This window comes from Eulemur rufifrons, chromosome 8, assembly GCF_041146395.1.
Source record: "Eulemur rufifrons isolate Redbay chromosome 8, OSU_ERuf_1, whole genome shotgun sequence".
Taxonomy (NCBI): Eukaryota; Metazoa; Chordata; class Mammalia; order Primates; family Lemuridae; genus Eulemur; species Eulemur rufifrons.
This window is the reverse complement of record NC_090990.1, coordinates 73264877-73283886: the sequence shown is the minus strand read 5'-3', so window position 1 is coordinate 73283886 and position 19010 is coordinate 73264877. Positions and strand designations below refer to the sequence as shown.

Below are 19010 nucleotides of genomic sequence, written 5' to 3'. Positions count from 1 at the left end.
AGGTGCCTTGATATTTTTGCCTGGGTGCTCAAAGGATTATTTATTTTTGAAGTCCAGCAAACTTCAATGGGACATGTCACAAGACATACCAGTTTTTCTTAGGATATTGTATGTCCTTTCAATGTGTAGATTAAAGTGTTCTTTCATTTATATGAAGTTTGTATTTTTTCTTTTCCACTTATTCCCATTCTCCTTCATATGGACATGCTAGATATCTTTTGTCTCTTATATCTATAAGTTTATCTCAAATTCATTTTAATTCTTTTAAATTTTCCATTTTGTTTCACTCACTTTTCTCAATCTAGTCCTCATAAATCTTACTGGGTTTTACCTCATCCACCTTTCACCCCCATTTGAAATGTGGCTTTCATTTCTAGGATTTTTAAATTTTTCTTCCTTTCTGAATTCTGTTAGTTTATTTTACATTTCCTTCTCTTGCCTTATCATTTCTTCTTATTTTAAACTATTTGAGTAAGTCCTTTGAATTCATAGCAATATGTTTGATATGCTTCATGGCAACATTTTTCTGGAAAATTTCTTTATTTGAAATATATTTTTTCTATTCCTTTCCTCCTAATTCTTGAAGACTTGCTGTATGGATCTTTTACTTATTTTCTTTTGAGTATTACTCATTACTGAACGCAATGAGTTCTTCCTCAACCAGCCATTTGCAGGAAGCAACTGGGCAGTGAGCTGGGCTGATAGTGAAGTTGCTTGTGGCTGTGTGGGGGCGGGGGGGGGGCAGGGGGGAGAAAAAATAAATGAAACAGAGAGACAGACACACATAAATTGGTTTAGCCTGTGTATCTTCCCAGCAACTATAAGGCTGTTCATAACATAGTCTCTCCCAACCATAGTTCATCAGCAGAAGCCTCCAGCAAAGATAACATTTTTAAGGATTTTAGCATTCAGCCCTGCCTTATCCTACTACTTCATGATGCCAAACAGAGCCCTAGAGAGTTCCCACAGCTTGTGCCCTTTAAACCTTTATTGCAAACCAGGGTAATGGTTCCGCTCCTCAGATATACCACTTATTTGGTGCCCTGCCAACTTTGAGAACTGAGGCTACAGCAGATATTTAATCTCAGTATATTTCTGTGCTCTGGTGTAATCTTCACTGATTTTGGCAGGTCATCCTCATTCTTGGGCCTAGGGTTACATTGGTACCTTATTTTTATCAAAGATAGAGTTTGTGTGGGTTTTTGTCTTATTTTCCTTCTCATTGGTTGATCTCAAGGATGACAAGGTGACAGAGGTAACTTTATTTTGTTATATTAAATTATTTTGTTATTTTAAACTTTATTTATTTTAAAACCAGAGCCATTTTAAAACAGAATGTTTGGGCGCAGTGGCTCACACCTGTAATCCTAGCACTCTGGGAGGCCGAGGTGGGAGGATCGCTTCAGGTCAGGTGTTCGAGACCAGCCTGAACAAGAGAAAGACCCCGTCTCTAACTAAAAATAGGAAAAAAAATTAGCCGGGAAACTAAAAATAGAAAAAATTAGCCAGCTGTGGTAGCACTCTCCTGTAGTCCCAGCTACTTGGGAGGCTGAGGCAGGAGGATTGTTTGAGCCCAGGTGTTTGAGGCTGCTGTGAGCTAGGCTGACGCCACGGCACTCTACCCGGGGTGACAGAGTGAGAATCTGTCACATTCATAAATAAATGAATACATACATACATAGAGTGCTTCTATTCTTGGAGGGAGTAGGTGCCATACCATCCCAGACCATGTTAAGTGGGAAAAATAGTTTCAGAATTCTTTGCACACTCCAGTAGCACAAGCTCTCTCATCATCATATAGCTAGTAAGGAACAGAGCTGGATTCAAATTCATGTCTGTCTAAATCCAAAGCCTGAATTCTTTTCATTATAGAATTTCTCTTCAAGGACATAGATATCTCTTTATGGTGTCTTTCTTATGTTTCTTCTCATGAACATTTTTCTATTAACTACTTTTTTATTTCCTGGTTTTTTAGTGTGACAAGTACAAGACTGGAGTTATTGATGGGCCTGCATGTAATAGCCTCTGTGTTACAGAAACTCTTTATTTTGGAAAATGCTTATCCACCAAGCCCAACAATCAGGTATGGAAATTATAAATAAACATTCCAGAATTACTGCACACTCTAATTTTACCTTAAGTTAAAGACATTGTTAAAAGATTCTTGAACCAGAATTCAAGACGTTGATGGGATGTTATATGTATTTCAGTTTTGTATGATTTGATTCATTCATGCAACAGATGTTTATTAATACCCTATTCACAAAATATTCCTGACACTGTTTTAGTTACTAGGAATACAATGGTGATTAACAAGATAACTTCCCTTGTGGACTTTACATTATCTGAGAGGGATGGGAGGCACAAAGAATTGATAGATAAAAAAAATTATAGAACATGGTGTGTTCTATAGAGGAGATACATAGGATAAATTGATAGAGAATGCCGGGTCAGGGATGGTAGAGATGTGCGTTAGAGGAGGTGATCAGGGAAGACCTTTCTGAGATCTAAGATAACATTTGAGTTCATACCTGAATGAAGAATAATCTATAAGCACGGGCAAAGGACAGGATGAGCTAAATCACAAAAGAAGAACTACAAATAACAGATAAACATAATGAAAAAAAATTCTACATTTCATCAAAGAAATAAAACACCTAGGATACTATTGGACTAGCAGAAAATACAACAAAACATCCTTGGGCAGTAGAAAATTGCATTTTTTTGGTTCATTTTATAATTTCTATATTTTCCAATATAAATATGCATTACTCTTACAGAAATTTAAAATAATTTTTAAGTTGACAATACTAATCATGTGTAAGAGGATTTTTGAAACTGAGTCCAACATGTGAGTGTGCACTGCATGCCAGGCACTATTGGGCATTGGGAGACAGCATGGGCAATGAGGCACATAAAGCCTCTGGCCTCATGTGGCTAACATTCTAATGTGAGAGAAGACAGATAATAATGAGTTGATAAATACATAAATATGATAATTTCAGACAGTGCTAAAGGCTGTGAGGATAATAAAACTGGGAAATGGATTAGAGGTGACCTGCAGTTGGAAGAGGATCTTTTCTAGGTGGGAGTCAGGGAAGGCCTTTCTAAGGGCGACATCTGATCTGAGACTTGAATCATGTAAAGGAGCTAGCTATATGAGGATGTGGGAAAGGACATTCCAGGCAGAACCAACAGCAAGTGAAGCAGGTTGTGAAACAGGAACTAGTGTGGTTATGTTCAAAGAACAGAAAGACCAGTATAGCAGGGACTTAGGAATCAGGGAGTAAGTGGTACCAGATCAGGTTGGAGGAGTTGGCAAGGCCAACTCAAATGGAGCCTAACAAGCAATGGAAAGAACTTTGGACTTTTTTCTGATTGAATTGGGAATTTATTCGGAAGGCTTGGAACAAGTGAGTGATATAATCTGCTTTGTTTGGATTAATATTATTAATTAACATGATCCCATTTGATTTTTATATAGAAGTAAGAGGGGCAGCCTATCCTGATGGTTAAGACCGTGAGCTCTTTTAGGCATGTTACTTCACCTGTCTTTGCTTCAGTTTCTCCATCAGTGAAATGAGGATAATAGTACCTACCACTAGGGTTGGTACAAGGATTAAAATAATAAAATAAATTAACAGACCATGGGACATATTAAATACTGTGTAATACTAGTTTGATAAATAGCTACTAAGTGATTAATTCTGGGGAAATGGGATTAAGGAAATGGAATGTGTAGAACTTTGCTTTTACCTTACATCCTTCCAATTTGACTTTTAAAAATATATATTTAGGCATGCATTACTTTTGTAATTTAAAAAATTAGTTTAAGGAAAAAAATCTTTGGAATATAGTTTCAAATTTGCAGTTCGAAAATAAAGTCACAGCTCAATCTCAGTGTTGTGATGCTTGTTTGTGTTTTGTTTTGGTTTTTAGAGAGGAGGACCCTAAAAATATGGTGGTATATTTTTTAGAGTTTTCTACTTAGTATAATAGATAACTTGTTGTTCTTTTCCATATAGATGTATTTAGGGATTTGGGATAATCTACCAGGTGTTGTGAAATGTCAAATGGAACAAGCACTTCATCTTGATTTTGGAACTGAACTGGAACCAAGAAAAGAAATAGTGCTATTTGATAAGCCAACTAGGGGAACTACTGTACAGAAATTCAAAGAAATGGTCTACAGTCTCTTTAAGGTAAGTCTGTCTATTCACTTGTTACTGTGAAACAGTATTCTTTCAGAGGAATTGGCAGGACCTCATCCTAAGCCATTCAAGTGCTGATATTCTTTGACTTCTATCAGGGACTCCATCGTGAGGAAATAATTCAAAGAAAAGAAACAAAAAATACATTTTAGAGAATGTTTACTTTAACATTATTTATATTAGATTAAAATGTCCAGATATGAGGGGGCAGTTCGTTAACTAGTTGAAAAGTTTGACTTGAAAACTGATACATACTTGGCCAGGCAAGGTGGCTTATGCTTGTAATCCTAGCACTCTGGGAGGCCGAGGAAGGAGGATGGCTTGAGGTCAGGAGTTTAAGACCAGCCTGAGCAAGAGTGAGACCCCGTCTCTACTAAAAAAATTAGCTGGGCGTGGTGGTGCACGCCTGTAGTCCCAGCTACTCAGCAGGCTGAGGCAGGAGGATCACTAGGAGTTTGAGGTTGCAGTGAGCTATGATAACACCACTGCACTCTAGCCTGGGCAACAGAGTAAAACCGTCTCAAACAAACAAACAAAAACTGATACATACTCTCTGTATGTGTCTGTTAAAAAAAAAACAAACTGATACACAAAAGGTGAAATAAAGTTAATACACTCCTAGAATTATGGTTAGTAGAGGCTGGGAAGGGTAGAGGGAAGAGGATCCGGAGAAGTTCGTTAACAGTTACAAAAGTACACCTAGATAGGAGATTCCTCTAGTATTCTATAGCACTGTAGGGTAAATATGATTAACAATAATCTATTGTATATTTTCAAAAAGCTAGAAGAGAGGATTTTGAATGTTCACAACATAAAGAAATGATAAATGTTTGAGGTGATAGATGTGCTAAATACCCTGATTTGATCATTACACATTATATACATGTATTGAAATATCACTCTGTATCCCCTAAGTTTGTACAATTACATGTGAACTAAAAATAATAGGAAGAAAAAAAGGATAGCAGTTCCTCCTATTCTAAAACAAAAAAAAATCAGTACCTTAATTGCAAATTATTTTTAACTTAAAGAAATACTTATATAAATAGAAATATACAAAAATGAAAATAGTTTTGGAAAGAGTTTTTAAATTTTTTAAATTTCTGAAACAAGGTCTCACTTTCTTTTTTTTTTTTTCTGGAAAAAAAAAATTGGAATGTCATAAAGGGTCTAACTTCCTTGCCCAAGCTGGAGTGCAGTGGCATGATCATAGCTCACTGCAGCCTCCAACTCCCAGGCTGAAGCGATCCTCCTGCCTCAGCCTCCCCAGTAGCAAGGATTATAGGTGCATGCCCCAACCCCCAGCTAATTTTTGTAGAGATGGGAATCTCACTATGTTGCCCAGGCTGGTCTTGAACTCCTGGCCTCAAGTGATCCTCTCACCTCGGCCTCCCAAAATGCTGGGATTACAGACATGAGCCACTATGCCTGGCCTATTTTCTCATTTTTTATTGCTCTTTTATTTTCATTCAAAATCTTTTTCTTTGGCCATTTTACATGCATTATGCATTTCAGACTATTTTATCCCAGAGAACCTTAACAGGGAAATACTTTTTAACTTCCATTGTTGGAATACTACTTGAACAAAATAATTCTGTTAATGTGATAAATATAAAATAGGAGACAATAATTTTCTTTTGACCCTTACTATAACTTTGATGATGTAAGTACATTACAATGCACTTTTGCAAGTAAATGTATGAAGAAGATGAGGAATAATTACTTGGTGTGTTGGTTAACTATCTACAGGATTTGAAGGGGCCAGGGGAGTTAAGAGTGGCCATTTTTTTTAATTAACAAATATATTTAAAGTGGGTTTTACTGCAGTTACAAAACACGGTTCTAATTAGGTTAGGAAGGGTCATAAATATTTAGAGATGTAACGTGTTAGGTTCCTTTATGGGGATTCAGTAGCAAGGTCATTCCTGGCATGGTAATAATGCGTATAAAGGAATTTAGTATGTTACATAGGAGATAAACTTGTTTTTCATTCTTTCTGTATAATTAGATAAATTCTTATCTTGACAGGCAAAGTTGGGTGACCAAGGAAACCTCTCTGAACTAGTTAATCTCATCTTGACAGTGGCTGACGGAGACAAAGATGGCCAGGTTTCCTTGGGAGAAGCAAAGTCAGCATGGGCACTTCTTCAACTAAATGAATTTCTTCTCATGGTGATACTTCAAGATAAAGAACATACCCCCAAATTAATGGGATTCTGTGGTGATCTCTATGTGATGGAAAGTGTTGAATATACCTCTCTTTATGGAATAAGCCTTCCATGGGTAATTGAACTTTTTATTCCATCTGGGTTCAGAAGAAGCATGGATCAGTTGTTCACACCGTCATGGCCTAGAAAGGCTAAAATAGCCATAGGACTTTTAGAATTTGTGGAAGACGTTTTCCATGGCCCCTATGGAAATTTCCTCATGTGTGATACTAGTGCCAAAAACCTAGGATATAATGATAAGTATGATTTGAAAATGGTGGATATGAGAAAAATTGTGCCAGAGACAAACCTGAAAGAACTTATTAAGGATCGTCACTGTGAGTCTGATTTGGACTGTGTCTATGGCACGGATTGTAGAACTAGCTGTGATCAGAATACAATGAAGTGTACTTCAGAAGTGATACAACCAAACTTGGCAAAAGCCTGTCAGTTACTCAAAGACTACCTACTGCGTGGTGCTCCAAGTGAAATTCGTGAAGAATTAGAAAAGCAGCTTTATTCTTGTATTGCTCTCAAAGTCACAGCAAATCAAATGGAAATGGAACATTCTTTGATACTAAATAACCTAAAAACATTATTGTGGAAGAAAATTTCCTACACAAATGACTCTTAGTTCATTTGGACATTGTTACCATTGCAAGAAACTTACCACTTTTAAAGAACAATTTTGAACATTTTAAAAAATGGCTTCTGAGTCACATCCCTACCAGTTACAAAAAACTCCCCTCCCTTGGACCTGAGAAGCCATCATCTTAAATACATGTGATTACTGAAGTAATGGCAAGACGTACAGGATCTACAGATCCAAAAGATTTCATTCCTGCCCTTTTAGAAGCCCTGTTACATTTCCCAAGTACATTCACTGTATAATTATTTTCACTAATGACTTAATACTGTGAAAAGCCTCATTCCATAAACATCAACAGTGAGAGTGATTTGTAGACTTATGTTAGCCAAAATACCATTGCTGGAAACATTGTGTTTGCATTGAAGCTGCTGTTCAAAGAAAATTTATAAATTTACTAATGTCTTAGCATGGTAAAGTTTGCACATTAACAAATTAAGACTGCAAAGCAGGTTAATTAAAATTACTCCTTTATAAACAGATGTTGGGTTCATAGCATGATTTATTGTATTATAGATTTACACTTATTAATCCCAGACATCAAAATGTGGAGCACTTCAGAATGTTCTAAGACAATACACAATTAGCAATTTTAGGGGTTAAAACTGAACTTTTAATTATCCAGTAGATTCGAAAGGTCCATCTTAGTATCAACCAGCCAAACCAGCCCTTCAAAACTGACATCTGAAGGCCATAGACCCAATCTAGATCCATGTATCTTGAAGTTGAGTTATGCAGAAAGTGGGACTGAAAAGAGCTAGACTAAAATTATTAAAGGCTTTTTAGTATTAATTTTCCACTTTCAAAGTTTTATTTCCTGTGGACCAAAGGGCTATTTCTTAAAGAGGCATGTAAATGTATTACTCTTTTCCCCTGTATACTTGATATACCAGATTATGTGCTCCTCTTTGTTATTTTCACTTGTGTACTCAGATGTGGCATTTACCTTTCAACATCTACATAAAATGAAATACCATCTTTTGGAGAAAAGCCCCAGTATTTTCTGCTCAAAGTTGTTTCACCTGGTTAACACATTAACTGCCATGTTGAGTTGTATTTAACTCATGCTAGTTTTGAGCCCAGGGCCTTGTTAAACATATGAAGACTCAATTGCCCCAAACAAATTAAGTATGTCATGAATCACATGTAACTCAAGTGGCAAGCAGTATAAACATTCTAGTGTCACCTGAGTTGCATATAACTCACGCACAGAAAATAAAAAATAACAAATTTCTCATTAAATTAGAAAGGATTGCTTTGTCTTCAAAGTTTTTATTCTATTTTTGTAATAAAATACCCTGGCCCCAGGGAAATTTTTTCCTAGTGTGGCACTCAATGTATTAAATCTATGTGACCTTCCCCAGACAGCTTTCTCGCAAGAATTAAAGCCATGGATCAGCACCAGTTTTATTTAAGACTGTACTTTGAAGGTACTTTCTCTTCCCACTAATCATCTGGTTATAATAAATGGATGGAAGAAGTATCTCCTAGCGATGGTTGGTCTGTTGCTTACCATATTTTTAGGGAGAGCTGTACATCATACAAGGTGAGGGGTAACAACTCCTGTCAGGGAGAATAGAAGCCCAAGTATGTGTGAACTCTGTTGGAAACATGCACGGCAACTTTTCCTGAAAAAAGCCACACTTGTTTTCTTGTAAAAAAAAAAACCTGTTAACTTCTTTGCCTTTATAAAATGTTAGGGTATTTCCTATAGTTCCATAACAACAAGAGCTTGACACAGAAATAGCTGCTTATTCAATAAATTTATTGTCTGTTTGAAAATTTCTCATAAAAAATTGCTGTTTGGTTTAGCTTTCAGCAGCCCGTTCCTGAGCTCTGAGGAAGCTTGCCTTCTTTTGAGCTACCCGATCTTTCTTCTGGGCAAGGGACATTTTGGGACGGTTCCATCTACAAAACAAAGTAAAAGACAGGAATATATTTTTCAAAACCGTAACTAAAGAGAATAGAGAAACTTTGTAATCAGATGGAGGTTAAATAATCCAAGTTCTAATATATGTACTTATTTTATGAGTTTAAGCTAACTTTCTCAAACTACAACTACTATGATGTCCTATTACCCCATAGGACCAAAAATCAAATAAAAACGTTAGATCCAGCAATCCCACTTCTGGGATTTACCCAAAAGATTTGAAATCAATTTGTTGAAGAGATCTGCACTCCCACGTTCACAGCAACACTACTCACAATGGCAACAGATGAATGGATAAAGGAAATGTGGCATATATATATATATATATATATATATATATATACAAAATGCAATACTATTCAGCCTTTAAAAAGAATGAAATTCTGTCATTTGCGACAACATGGACGGAACTGGAAAACAATATGCTCAGTGAAATAAGCCAGACAAAAATATCACATGTTCTCACTTATTTGTGGAATCTAACACAATCAAACTTACAGAAGCAGAAAGTAGAATGGTGGTTATAGAGGCTGGAGGGAGGAGAGAATGGGCAGATGGTCAAAGGGTACAAAATCTCAAGCAGGAAGAGTATGATATTTTTTTTTGTTCTATTGCACAGTGTGGTGAATAGAGTTAATAATAGAAAGTATTTTACATTTCAAAATAGCTGAGAGTAAATTTCAAATGTTCTCACCACAAGAAATGTAAGTATTTTAGGTGATGGACATGTTAACTAGCTTGACTTCATTACTGAACACTGTATTCACAAATTATAACATCACTTTGTACCCTATAGATTTATACAAATTGTCAACTTATAATAAAAATACATAAAAATGTCCTAAAAATTTAAAAGCATAAAGTTACGCTTTTAATTTTAGATGTCCATTCAGTATTATTTTCTATTCCATTAAAAAAAAAATCAAACCATGAAAGATCAATAAAAAGCAACTTTTTTAAGGTAGCCAATAAAAAACTGCAGTAACTGGTACTTATACTGTGCTAGGATAGAATGGGCAACCTCAGTAACGTCTGAGGCTCATACGTTTCTATCACCATAATTACTTTAGCAAACCTGGTTCCCTTAGCTTCTGCCACATCAGGCAGAGCTAGTGATCGAGTCTGCACTACTTCACTGAGAGTCTGACCACTAGATAAGACTAGATGAAGCAGTATGGGAACCACTCCCAACTTGTTTCTCTTGAAAAGACAATGGTAAGACACATACCTCTTCTTCTTAACTTCTTTCTTAGGCTTCTTCTCATAGACTGGATTATCTCGTATAGCAGCATGGGCTTTCTTATACATCTCCTCCATCTGAAACAAAGGAAAGCAAACAGTACTTGGTTTCATTTCACATGCCCTACTATATTAATGTAACTACTATACTACTTGTTTTATTTTGTCCCTCTAAGCCAGATTCTCAAAAGGAGCCAAACTAAGTCAATGTTGTCAAGTGTTTAAATTTCTAAATGTAACCCACTTTTTCCTAACAAATTCCCAATTTTTACCTTATGCAATGTGAATTGACACTATTTACACAACTCTAAACTCTGTCTTACTAAAGAAAAACCTATGTGTATTTCTGAGGAATTCAGCCATTCAGTCACTCTAAAGCAAATTTACTTGTACAGAAGCACACATTGCACTGCTTATTTAAAATACTGTCTGGCCTAAAGGCTTTCATAGAAGCGAGGATCCATGCCAAAACAAAAGTATTTAATATGTTAATTAAGATGACACTGGGGCCAAGAAGCAACTGCCAAATTCATTTGTCACCCATATTCCCCAGATTTACATTTTCCATCTTTGCCTGATAAGTCTTTCAAAGCGTTTCTCAGTATTATGTACTAGGGTCCTCTTCTACCTTTCCCTACCACCAGTAACTAATGTCTGGCAGTAATATAAGGCCTCTAGAACCAGGAGGTGGTCTGAATTTTTCTTGAAAAGCTATTTGATTAGATATCTTATTGGGCAATTTTGTTCTACAACTCATCAAAAAAAGGTTGCAAATGTGAATATCTAATAACAATTACAGCCCCCCGCCCCCCAAGAATGTTACGGTAATCTAGGTCTCTAAAATTACTCATTCCATGTGGAGAAAGTGATCACTGCATGCATTTGCATAAGGCTTAGTAAAGGAAAATAATGCAAGAATGTTCACTGCATTTGAAACCTCAAATATCTAAATCCCTTTAAAAAGTTTCTCTGCCTCTTTTAACACTCTATTATAGCCATCCACTGTATTTAACAAATCTAAGCAACAAAGTTCCTCCCAAGACATCAAACAAGAAGGAAGTACAACCACCTATGTAGATAAAGCCATGAATTTAGGTAAAGACCACTTCCTGTTGAAGATATATCAGATGTCTGTAGAGGATTTCAGCAGGCACACAAGAGGAAAGAGGCCACTGTGGATAAAACGAGCTAGCTAGAAAATTACTTTTAACCAAAAAGCAGTCTGGCTGAAGTACAGCTTGTATACAGGAAACCACTAGGAAATAAACATCTGAAAGCACAGAAAGGGAGTCTGAAAAGTTTTGACCAAGTATGACATGACTAAGGAAGAAACATTCTGCAGCCAAGTAGAATCAAAGTCTAAAAGTAAAAGAAGTGTTTACCAGGATGAAACTCAGTAGTAACATAAACAAACATAATCAAGTAAAAATTAACATGCATCTACATTACTGATACCAAACTTAATTCCCTTAATTCCTTTCCTATCTCAAAAACACAAACTATGTGTTTATTCAGCCTTACAACAGTATCCAAAACATACAAATAACAAAGTGATCCTTTCTCAATGACTTTTTAATGTGATTTGTGTTCTACATTTTCACTGTAATTTCAAAATCGATACTATAAGCTTCAATTACTTCAATGTCTTAACAGAGGTAGCTGCACAGATCAAACTTTAGGGCCAATAAACTACACTACACTCACTTTTTTTTTAAGAGACAGGGTCTCACTCTGTCACATAAACTAGAGTGCAACGTCCTCATCATTGTAACCTCAAATTCCTGGGCTCAAGTGAGCCTCCCACCTCAGCCTCCAAAGTGTTGGCAATACAGGGGTGAGCCACTGCCTGTAGCCAAACTCACTTTTGCAGATAGAATTCCCCGTGTTTCTGCAACATCATGCTGAACTAGTGATCAAATATGTCCCTCACCTTTTCTGTGTGCATGCCTGAGATATTCAGAAAGTCCAGAATGTAGCACATATTTACTATGAACTTTCCTCTCCCATGGTATCAAAATTAGTGAATTATCTAGCACCTCATTTCAAACAAAGCAGATTACAACTATGACCACAAGAATGACATCTAAAAATACAGAACAGCCAAAGAACAAAAGGCACCAAAGGCTTTAGATGCTTGAAGCCTGCCATGCTTCAGCATCTAAGATTCCTAAAACCATACTGACAAGCCTAGCTCAGCAAGTTATCATATTCTCGTCCAGAGCATCCTTATTTCATTCAAGCCAAGAGTATCTTATGTGAGCCCATCTATACTTACAAACTTGCCCATTCGCCTTTCAATCGCCAACCTGAAATATATCTAACACAAGAATGTAACCCCCGCCCCAAAAAACAAGCAGTAAACCCATTTTGATAAATTAACCAACACAGGCATTTTTAGGTAAATTTTTTACCATGTCTGGAGTAACGTTGTTCTTTATGTATTGAGAGAACTGTTTCTTGTAAGCATCTTCATCTTCTTCCATTAGATAACGCATATAATCTGCAACGTTCTGACCCATGATGTGCTTCCGATGTACTTCAGCATTAAATTCCTTGCTTTCAGAATCATAACCAGGGAATCGTTTGGTACTAAAATAAAGTTTTTCATATTTTAGTATAGACTGGAATTAGTTCACTATTAAGTATTAACCTCAGTTAGCTGCCATCAGTCCCGTCTTGAAACAATTACTGCATCATATGCAACCAAAGGACCAACTACTGACTGCTCAGTTAGTAGGGTATCATCATTTGGCAGCTTCTCTCTGAATTCGATGATGAAAAAGAAATTCATGCCACAAACACCTTTAAAAAACCATTACCAAGATTTCCTACCACTATAAGCCAGGCATGGTTGCTCAGGCCTGTAATTCTAGCACACTGGGAGGCTACGGCGGGAGGATTGCTTGAGCTCAGGAGTTCAAGACCAGGCTGAACAAGAGCAAGACCCCGTCTCTACTAAAAACAGAAAAATTAGCTGGGAATCGTGGTGTGCACCTATAGTCCTAGCTACTCGGGAGGCTGAGGCAGATCACTTGAGCCCAAGAGTTTGAGGTTGCAGTGACAGCTAGGCTGACACCACAGTACTCTACTCAGGGCGACAGAGTGAGACTCTGTCTCAAAAACAGTTTTCTACCACTGCAAAGTTAATTCTACTGCATATCAGCACAAGAAGGGGTTTCAAAACTCCCCACCCCAATCTTTTAATTTCTGTGGTGCCTCAGGCTACATGGGAATAAGTGATTTGTCCAAGATCACAGTTAATGAAATCCCCAAGTGAGAATGCTCCTCCTGGAACACCTGCACCTCACAGTGAGGAATTGTGCATAAGATCTAACAGGTCCTCAAAAAAATATACTCCTCCCCCAACTCTACATTATAAAAGCAAAATTCCAGTTAGGTTGTATTTTAGGCTTACCAAAAATAAAAATCGATTTGCCAAAAATTATTATTTTGGTTGTTAAATTACCAACCACTAAAATATGCCTAGTAAGATGCATCTACTCAACAACAAAAAAATCATTAACTCAAACCAAAGGAACTACAAATTAAAACAACCCACTTAACTTCCAAAAATGGCTTACAATCTTACTTCCAGTTGAAAGTTTAGAAATCTTTCGTAAGTCTTTTTCTCAAATTTTTCTTAAATACTATCATTACCTGTGAGGGATGGACAAGCCTCCATCCACAGCTCCCTTTAGGGCCCCAAAAACTTTATTGCCAGTGGTAGTTCTGGCAAGGCCTGCATCCAAATAGCACGTAAAAGCACCAGGCTGGCCGTCAATGCTTTCCACATTGTATTCATCTCCTGTTACTTCCACTTGGCCTTCATAGATCTTGTCCATGCCAAACCTATTGAGAAGCTATTAACAAAGAAGCCAATGTAAATGCCTATTTGTATATATTCAAACCACTCTAAAATTAAAACATCTCATGTCACCTTAACGACCTCTGACAACTGGAAAAAAATTTCCTTCCAATTCACCCATCCCCTTTACCACTATGTGCTTTAAAAGGTTAATTCAATTTTTAAATGCTACAAAAAGAAACTGCATACATTCAATTTCACCCACAACTACAATAACTTTGTTTTATGGCTCCTGAATCTTTGCTACATGTCCATACTTGATTCATGTAGCAATCGATTAGAAAGCATAAACTTAATTTGATTCTTATATTTATTCAAGGGAGGTATTCACTACACTTCTTCAGTCATATTTGGCTATAGTAATTTAAGAACTAAATATTACACATTATCACATGTATTTTTGTTTAACTTTATCTGGAATAGAATTTGTAGGGATAGGATCCTGGGCTGAGGGGCATCGTTTGTGGCTCTACTCTCCAACTACATGTTAATCTGGGCCACTCCTTTGCTGGTACACAGTTACCTAGCTATGGTTTTTCTGCAAGCAGTGCCTTTGTACCAAGTTGTTCTCATTAATGACAATGTTCCCCCCATTCAAATATACTTATAACCAATGAAGATGTGAATCCTCAACCTTGAGGCATAAACTCAACAATTCCACTGTAAACCAAGGTAACCAAGAGATAACAAAAATAAGGCAAAATCACATTTTCATCTCCTACCAACATAACATAGCATATATAGGAAATGCTGCGAAAACATGGAAAAATGATTAAAACAAAAATGAATCTTCCCATCAATGCTCACCCCCAAAAACATTTAAGACATCACCTCTCAAATTTTAATGTGCATATACATCACTTTGGACACTGTATCATAATGTAGATTCTGAAGTTCTGGAATAGGGTCTTTGCTATCCAATTAAGTAGTCAATAGCCACAAGTGGCTTTTGAAATTCAAATTAAAAATTCAGTTCCTCAGTAGCACTAGCCACATTTCAGGTGCTCAATAGCCACAGGTGTGAATCCAACCAGACAGCAGATTACAGGTTTTCATCACTGCAGAAAATTCTACTGGACAAAGCTGGTCTAGATATACCCATAAACAGAGCAGAAAATAGGAAGCAGGCACTCTCCTGAAGCCACAGCTGGGTGTATCTTATCCATGTGCAAGCAGTGAACTAAACCCAAAGCACATTAAAGTCATCTTGTACATACCCTGCGGGCCAGCAGCAGGCCAGTACAATATGCTGCAGCATAATTTGTCAGGCCAACCTTCACACCATATTTTGGTAGTTCGTGTGCATAAGCTGCGCAGACTATCATATCCCCTTCTATACGGGCATAAGCAATCTATAGTAAGAGAAAAGCCAGGTTAGTGATCTGTTGCTTTCACTCTTTCATTAATTGTCCTAAGTGCCTTCTTTTTCAAACGAATAAAAAAAAGCTGAATAGACATAGATCTGCATCACTTAAAACTCATCTTTATTAAACTTACATACCTCCAACTGTAATTTATGACTTGGTCAACTATATAACAATTAAGCAATTGTGTAGTAGGTAGGTGTAGGTGTAAGCATGTTTGACTAACGTCAGAGTATGCAAGGCTAAAGTTGCCAAAAAGACATTGAATATTAGGATGTATGTGGAATAAATTATACTGTAGTTCCCTACTTTTAAATACTGAAAAGACTCTTAGCAGGGTTAGCTGGTGAACTAAAGAGGCACTTTAAAAAGCCAAAGAGATAGCCATCCTTTTCTTGGGGTAGTGCTACTGTCCAATAAACGAGTAGTGAGGGCAGTACTGCTAAGGTCTTTTTAAAAAATAAAAATAAAGAAAATGCCAAAGAGAAACACCCAATTATTTCAAGCACCTTCTGAACAAAGCATAAGTTAAGTTCAACAAAGTTTCAGGTACCCAATGTTTAGTTATCTGAACTTGGCTACAGACTTAGATACTGCTTTCACAAACAAGCTAATGTGCCCAGGAAACAGGTGTGCCTACCTACTGCAGAAGATCATCCAATCTGAAGTTATCAGAATTTCCCCTAGTTGTAAAAGCCCAGAATACTAGCATCCAGGGGCAAATTGCCACTTCCTAAACGTCTTTTATGTGGGAGATATCTTTGTACATTTTAAAACCTATTTCAAACAATAAGCAGAAATAACAATCTTAGGAGTTCCGTTTAACTCTCACAATTACCTATCTCTTCAGTGAGGAGTAGTTAAATGGCAATGTAAGGCCATGTGGCAAGAATCAGGACTTAGTCCATGACAAACTCTATCTTTTTTTTTTTTTTTTTTTGGAGATAGGGTCTCACTTTGTCACCCAGGATAGAGTGCAATGGCATCATCGTAGCTCACTGCAACCTCAAACTCCTGGGCTCAAGGGATCCTCCTGCCTCAGCCTCCCAAGTAGCTGGGACTACAAGGCACATGCCACCTTGCCCAGCTAATTTTTCTTATTTATTTATTTATTTTTAGTAGAGACAGGGTCTCACTCTTGCTCAGGCTGGTCTTGAACTTCTGGCCTCAAGCGATCCTCCTGCCTTGGCCTCCCAAAGTGCTAGAATTACAGACATGAGCCAGGGCCCCCAAGCCACAAACTGTTATTCTACTGAAATTGGGATGGGTAAGAATCTCCTACTAGTCTCTAATCTCCCCACCTCTTTCCCCCAAATTAGAAAACAAATGGGATTAAACTGGGTCAGGAATTCCAAACACAGTTAACCTTCAGTCAAGAATGTTTTCTAATGTGCCAATTTCCCAGGCTCTAACTCTAGACCTCCAAAGAGGAAAAGAACTACTTATTCAATGTTTCTGGACGTATTACACAGTCCTTCAAACCCGTACATCATGTGCTTTGTTTCCCTTCTCCAGCACAGTTAGTAAAGGGGAATGCCTGCATCTAGAATACAACGTACCTGACAAATGATATCTCTGTTAGTTACACGAACTATCATTCTGTATTTGGGTGTGTTGTACTTATTTTTATCCTGTATCACCAAGCGTTTCCGAGCATAGTAATCAGTTTTACCCTCTGGAAGAAAAAAATAATTTTAGAAAGACTACTCCACTGCAAAGATTTTTAATACTGTAAACATAAAAAACCAACAGTACCTCGTCGTCTTCTGAACTTCACTTGGTATCTCTTAAAGTAGGCCTTATTCTTAACAACTTTAACAAACCCCTTAAAGAAAAAAGAATATTAAAACTTTGATAAATGTTTTAGCCGATGACACTTTTGACTTAACATGTAACAAAAATAACACTTGAACTTTGAGAATACACACAACTGTCACTTTTGTAGAGTCCCATGTTTTGCAAGTCAACTGGGGTCAGTAACCACTTTTTCTTCTATTTTCCATCCGTCAAACTGATAGTTTTATAAAATACAATAAAAATAAGTCATTAGAGAAACACAAAATCATAAGAAAAAAACAAATAAAATGCAAGCTCCAATTCATGAGTTTTAAGAGGTATAAAGTTACTGTCAAGTTGCTTGCAAAAGTTTTTAAATGCTTACTCTCAATTTCTGTACTTGTTTCCTTGAAGACCAATCCTTGTACCAAACTTTTGGGAAGCACTGCTCTAGAGGGCAGTGGTGGTACCAAACGTCAGTGTGTTCGGAATAACCGTATGTCCCACTTCGAAAACCTAACCTCAGATAACAATATACTTCTCTCACTTACCGTGTACGTTTTTCAAAACCCTAGATTACCTGCCACAATACTTAATCGGGCAAGAGCACATTCAGCAATTATTCCCCATTAAAACAGCACTGCTCCCCCACCAACTAAAGTAACATCCCTCCCCTACTCTGGGGCCCCATCCTGACAATCATTAAAAACTGGAGCCAGTGACGGACTGGAGAAACCAGGAGGCACATATTCCAAATTAAACAAGTTTCCTTCCGGGAGCCAGGGACGCCTCGGCCTCCAATCTCCACTGACGAGTTTGGCTTAAAAGCCAAGTCCTTGGCCCACAGGCACAGGATTCCTGAAAGACTCGCTGACTCCCAGACTCTCCCAGAAAGCCCTTGAAGCAGTCGGGATCAAGCCGGGTTGAAGGACCCGCAGCCCGCCTCCACTCGGGCATCCTCCAGCTGGTGTGAGGCCGACTACATGCAACCTCCTCCGCCCAGCCGTCTACCAGCGCCCACTCAGACGAAACGGCACTATCATCTCAGGCTGCCTACTAAACTCACCCTTCACCCCAATCTACCACCCAAGCTCACGCTAACCTTCTTCAACAACCCCTCCCCCCAGGCTTGCACGCCGGGCGGCCGCCATTAAGGCCACGCTGGGAGCGGCAACCCGACCATGGCAGAGCAAGCAATCTAATGCCATCCGACCCCTGCGCCGCTTAAGACGGGCCACAGGCTGGCGTTCGGGCGAGAAAAAAGAATCCCCGTGCATCCAAAGCCCCGAGATTGAGGCACCCACTCACCATCCTGCCGAATAGAGACCCGCATTCGCGGCTCCACACGGACTTGCAGGCCCAGCAGCGCTAGGGGGGAGAAAAGGCCGTAGCCCGTGCGCAGGCGCAGTATGTAGCACGGGCGATTACGCCAGCGACGTGTGGAAGAGAGAGGGCGCCGCCACTAGGCGTGAGGCTTACTGCCCCCTGCTGGCAGGAGGGTGAATGCCGGGCTTCGCCTCGGCGCATATCCTCACTGGGTCCTAACTCTCCGGGCACAGGACCCGACAAGGTTGGGCAAGAGCAGGAGCAGGGAGAATTACTGGAGGCTTTCACTTTCTTTGCCAGAACGTTTTTCATAACAAACATGTTTTACTTTTGTAAGCCAGAAAAAACATTTAAAGTTAAGAAGAATTTGCTCTGAAGCCCTCTTGCCCTCTCCAGGACTCTACCTCCTGCACTACTCATCCCGGCCCAGTGCATACAGGGACCCA

The 19010-nt window shown here is 38.2% G+C and overlaps 2 protein-coding genes, 3 non-coding genes and 1 pseudogene across 9 annotated transcripts in view; 2 read left to right on the top strand and 4 right to left on the bottom strand.

The window, feature by feature from the left end:
* DIPK1A (divergent protein kinase domain 1A) overlaps positions 1-7431 on the top strand; it is a 94132-nt gene extending 86701 nt beyond the window's left edge. For 4 of the 5 annotated variants that reach the window (XM_069480180.1, XM_069480177.1, XM_069480179.1 and 1 more), the window contains 3 exons: positions 1976-2083; positions 4026-4202; positions 6240-7431. In XM_069480180.1, the coding sequence (XP_069336281.1) occupies positions 1976-2083; positions 4026-4202; positions 6240-7052 (1098 nt within the window). In that variant the 3' untranslated portion in view covers positions 7053-7431. The remainder of the gene's footprint in view (positions 1-1975; positions 2084-4025; positions 4203-6239) is intronic. The other variant, XM_069480181.1, reaches the window with a different exon arrangement.
* Positions 7432-8785: 1354 nt separating this feature from the next.
* Positions 8786-18623, bottom strand: RPL5 (ribosomal protein L5). Its single transcript, XM_069480182.1, has 8 exons — positions 18547-18623; positions 17218-17287; positions 17022-17137; positions 15316-15450; positions 13891-14093; positions 12645-12822; positions 10223-10311; positions 8786-8972 (listed from the first exon to the last, which is right to left on the bottom strand). Exons 1-8 carry the CDS (start codon positions 18547-18549, stop codon positions 8873-8875), a joined length of 894 nt encoding a protein of 297 aa, XP_069336283.1. The 5' UTR covers positions 18550-18623; the 3' UTR covers positions 8786-8872.
* LOC138391149 (small nucleolar RNA SNORA66) lies at positions 9990-10122 on the bottom strand. Its single transcript, XR_011234764.1, has one exon. It is a non-coding gene; the product is annotated as a small nucleolar RNA SNORA66 (small nucleolar RNA).
* Positions 12049-12158, bottom strand: LOC138391150 (small nucleolar RNA SNORA66). The gene has a single exon (XR_011234765.1). It is a non-coding gene; the product is annotated as a small nucleolar RNA SNORA66 (small nucleolar RNA).
* Positions 12892-12986, bottom strand: LOC138391141 (small nucleolar RNA SNORD21). Its single transcript, XR_011234756.1, has one exon. It is a non-coding gene; the product is annotated as a small nucleolar RNA SNORD21 (small nucleolar RNA).
* LOC138391204 (U4atac minor spliceosomal RNA) lies at positions 15846-15982 on the top strand (annotated as a pseudogene).
* Positions 18624-19010: the final 387 nt, after the last annotated feature.

What these genes read in the sequence shown, in the direction of transcription:
- RPL5 (XM_069480182.1), bottom strand. An exon ending in ACAACGTTACTCCAGACATG is followed by an intron (nt 10,312 to 12,644) that starts GTAAAAAATTTA and finishes CCTTTGTTTCAG; the next exon opens with ATGGAGGAGATGTATAAGAA. An exon ending in AAAGAAGTTAAGAAGAAGAG is followed by an intron (nt 8,973 to 10,222) that starts GTATGTGTCTTA and finishes TTTGTTTTGTAG; the next exon opens with ATGGAACCGTCCCAAAATGT.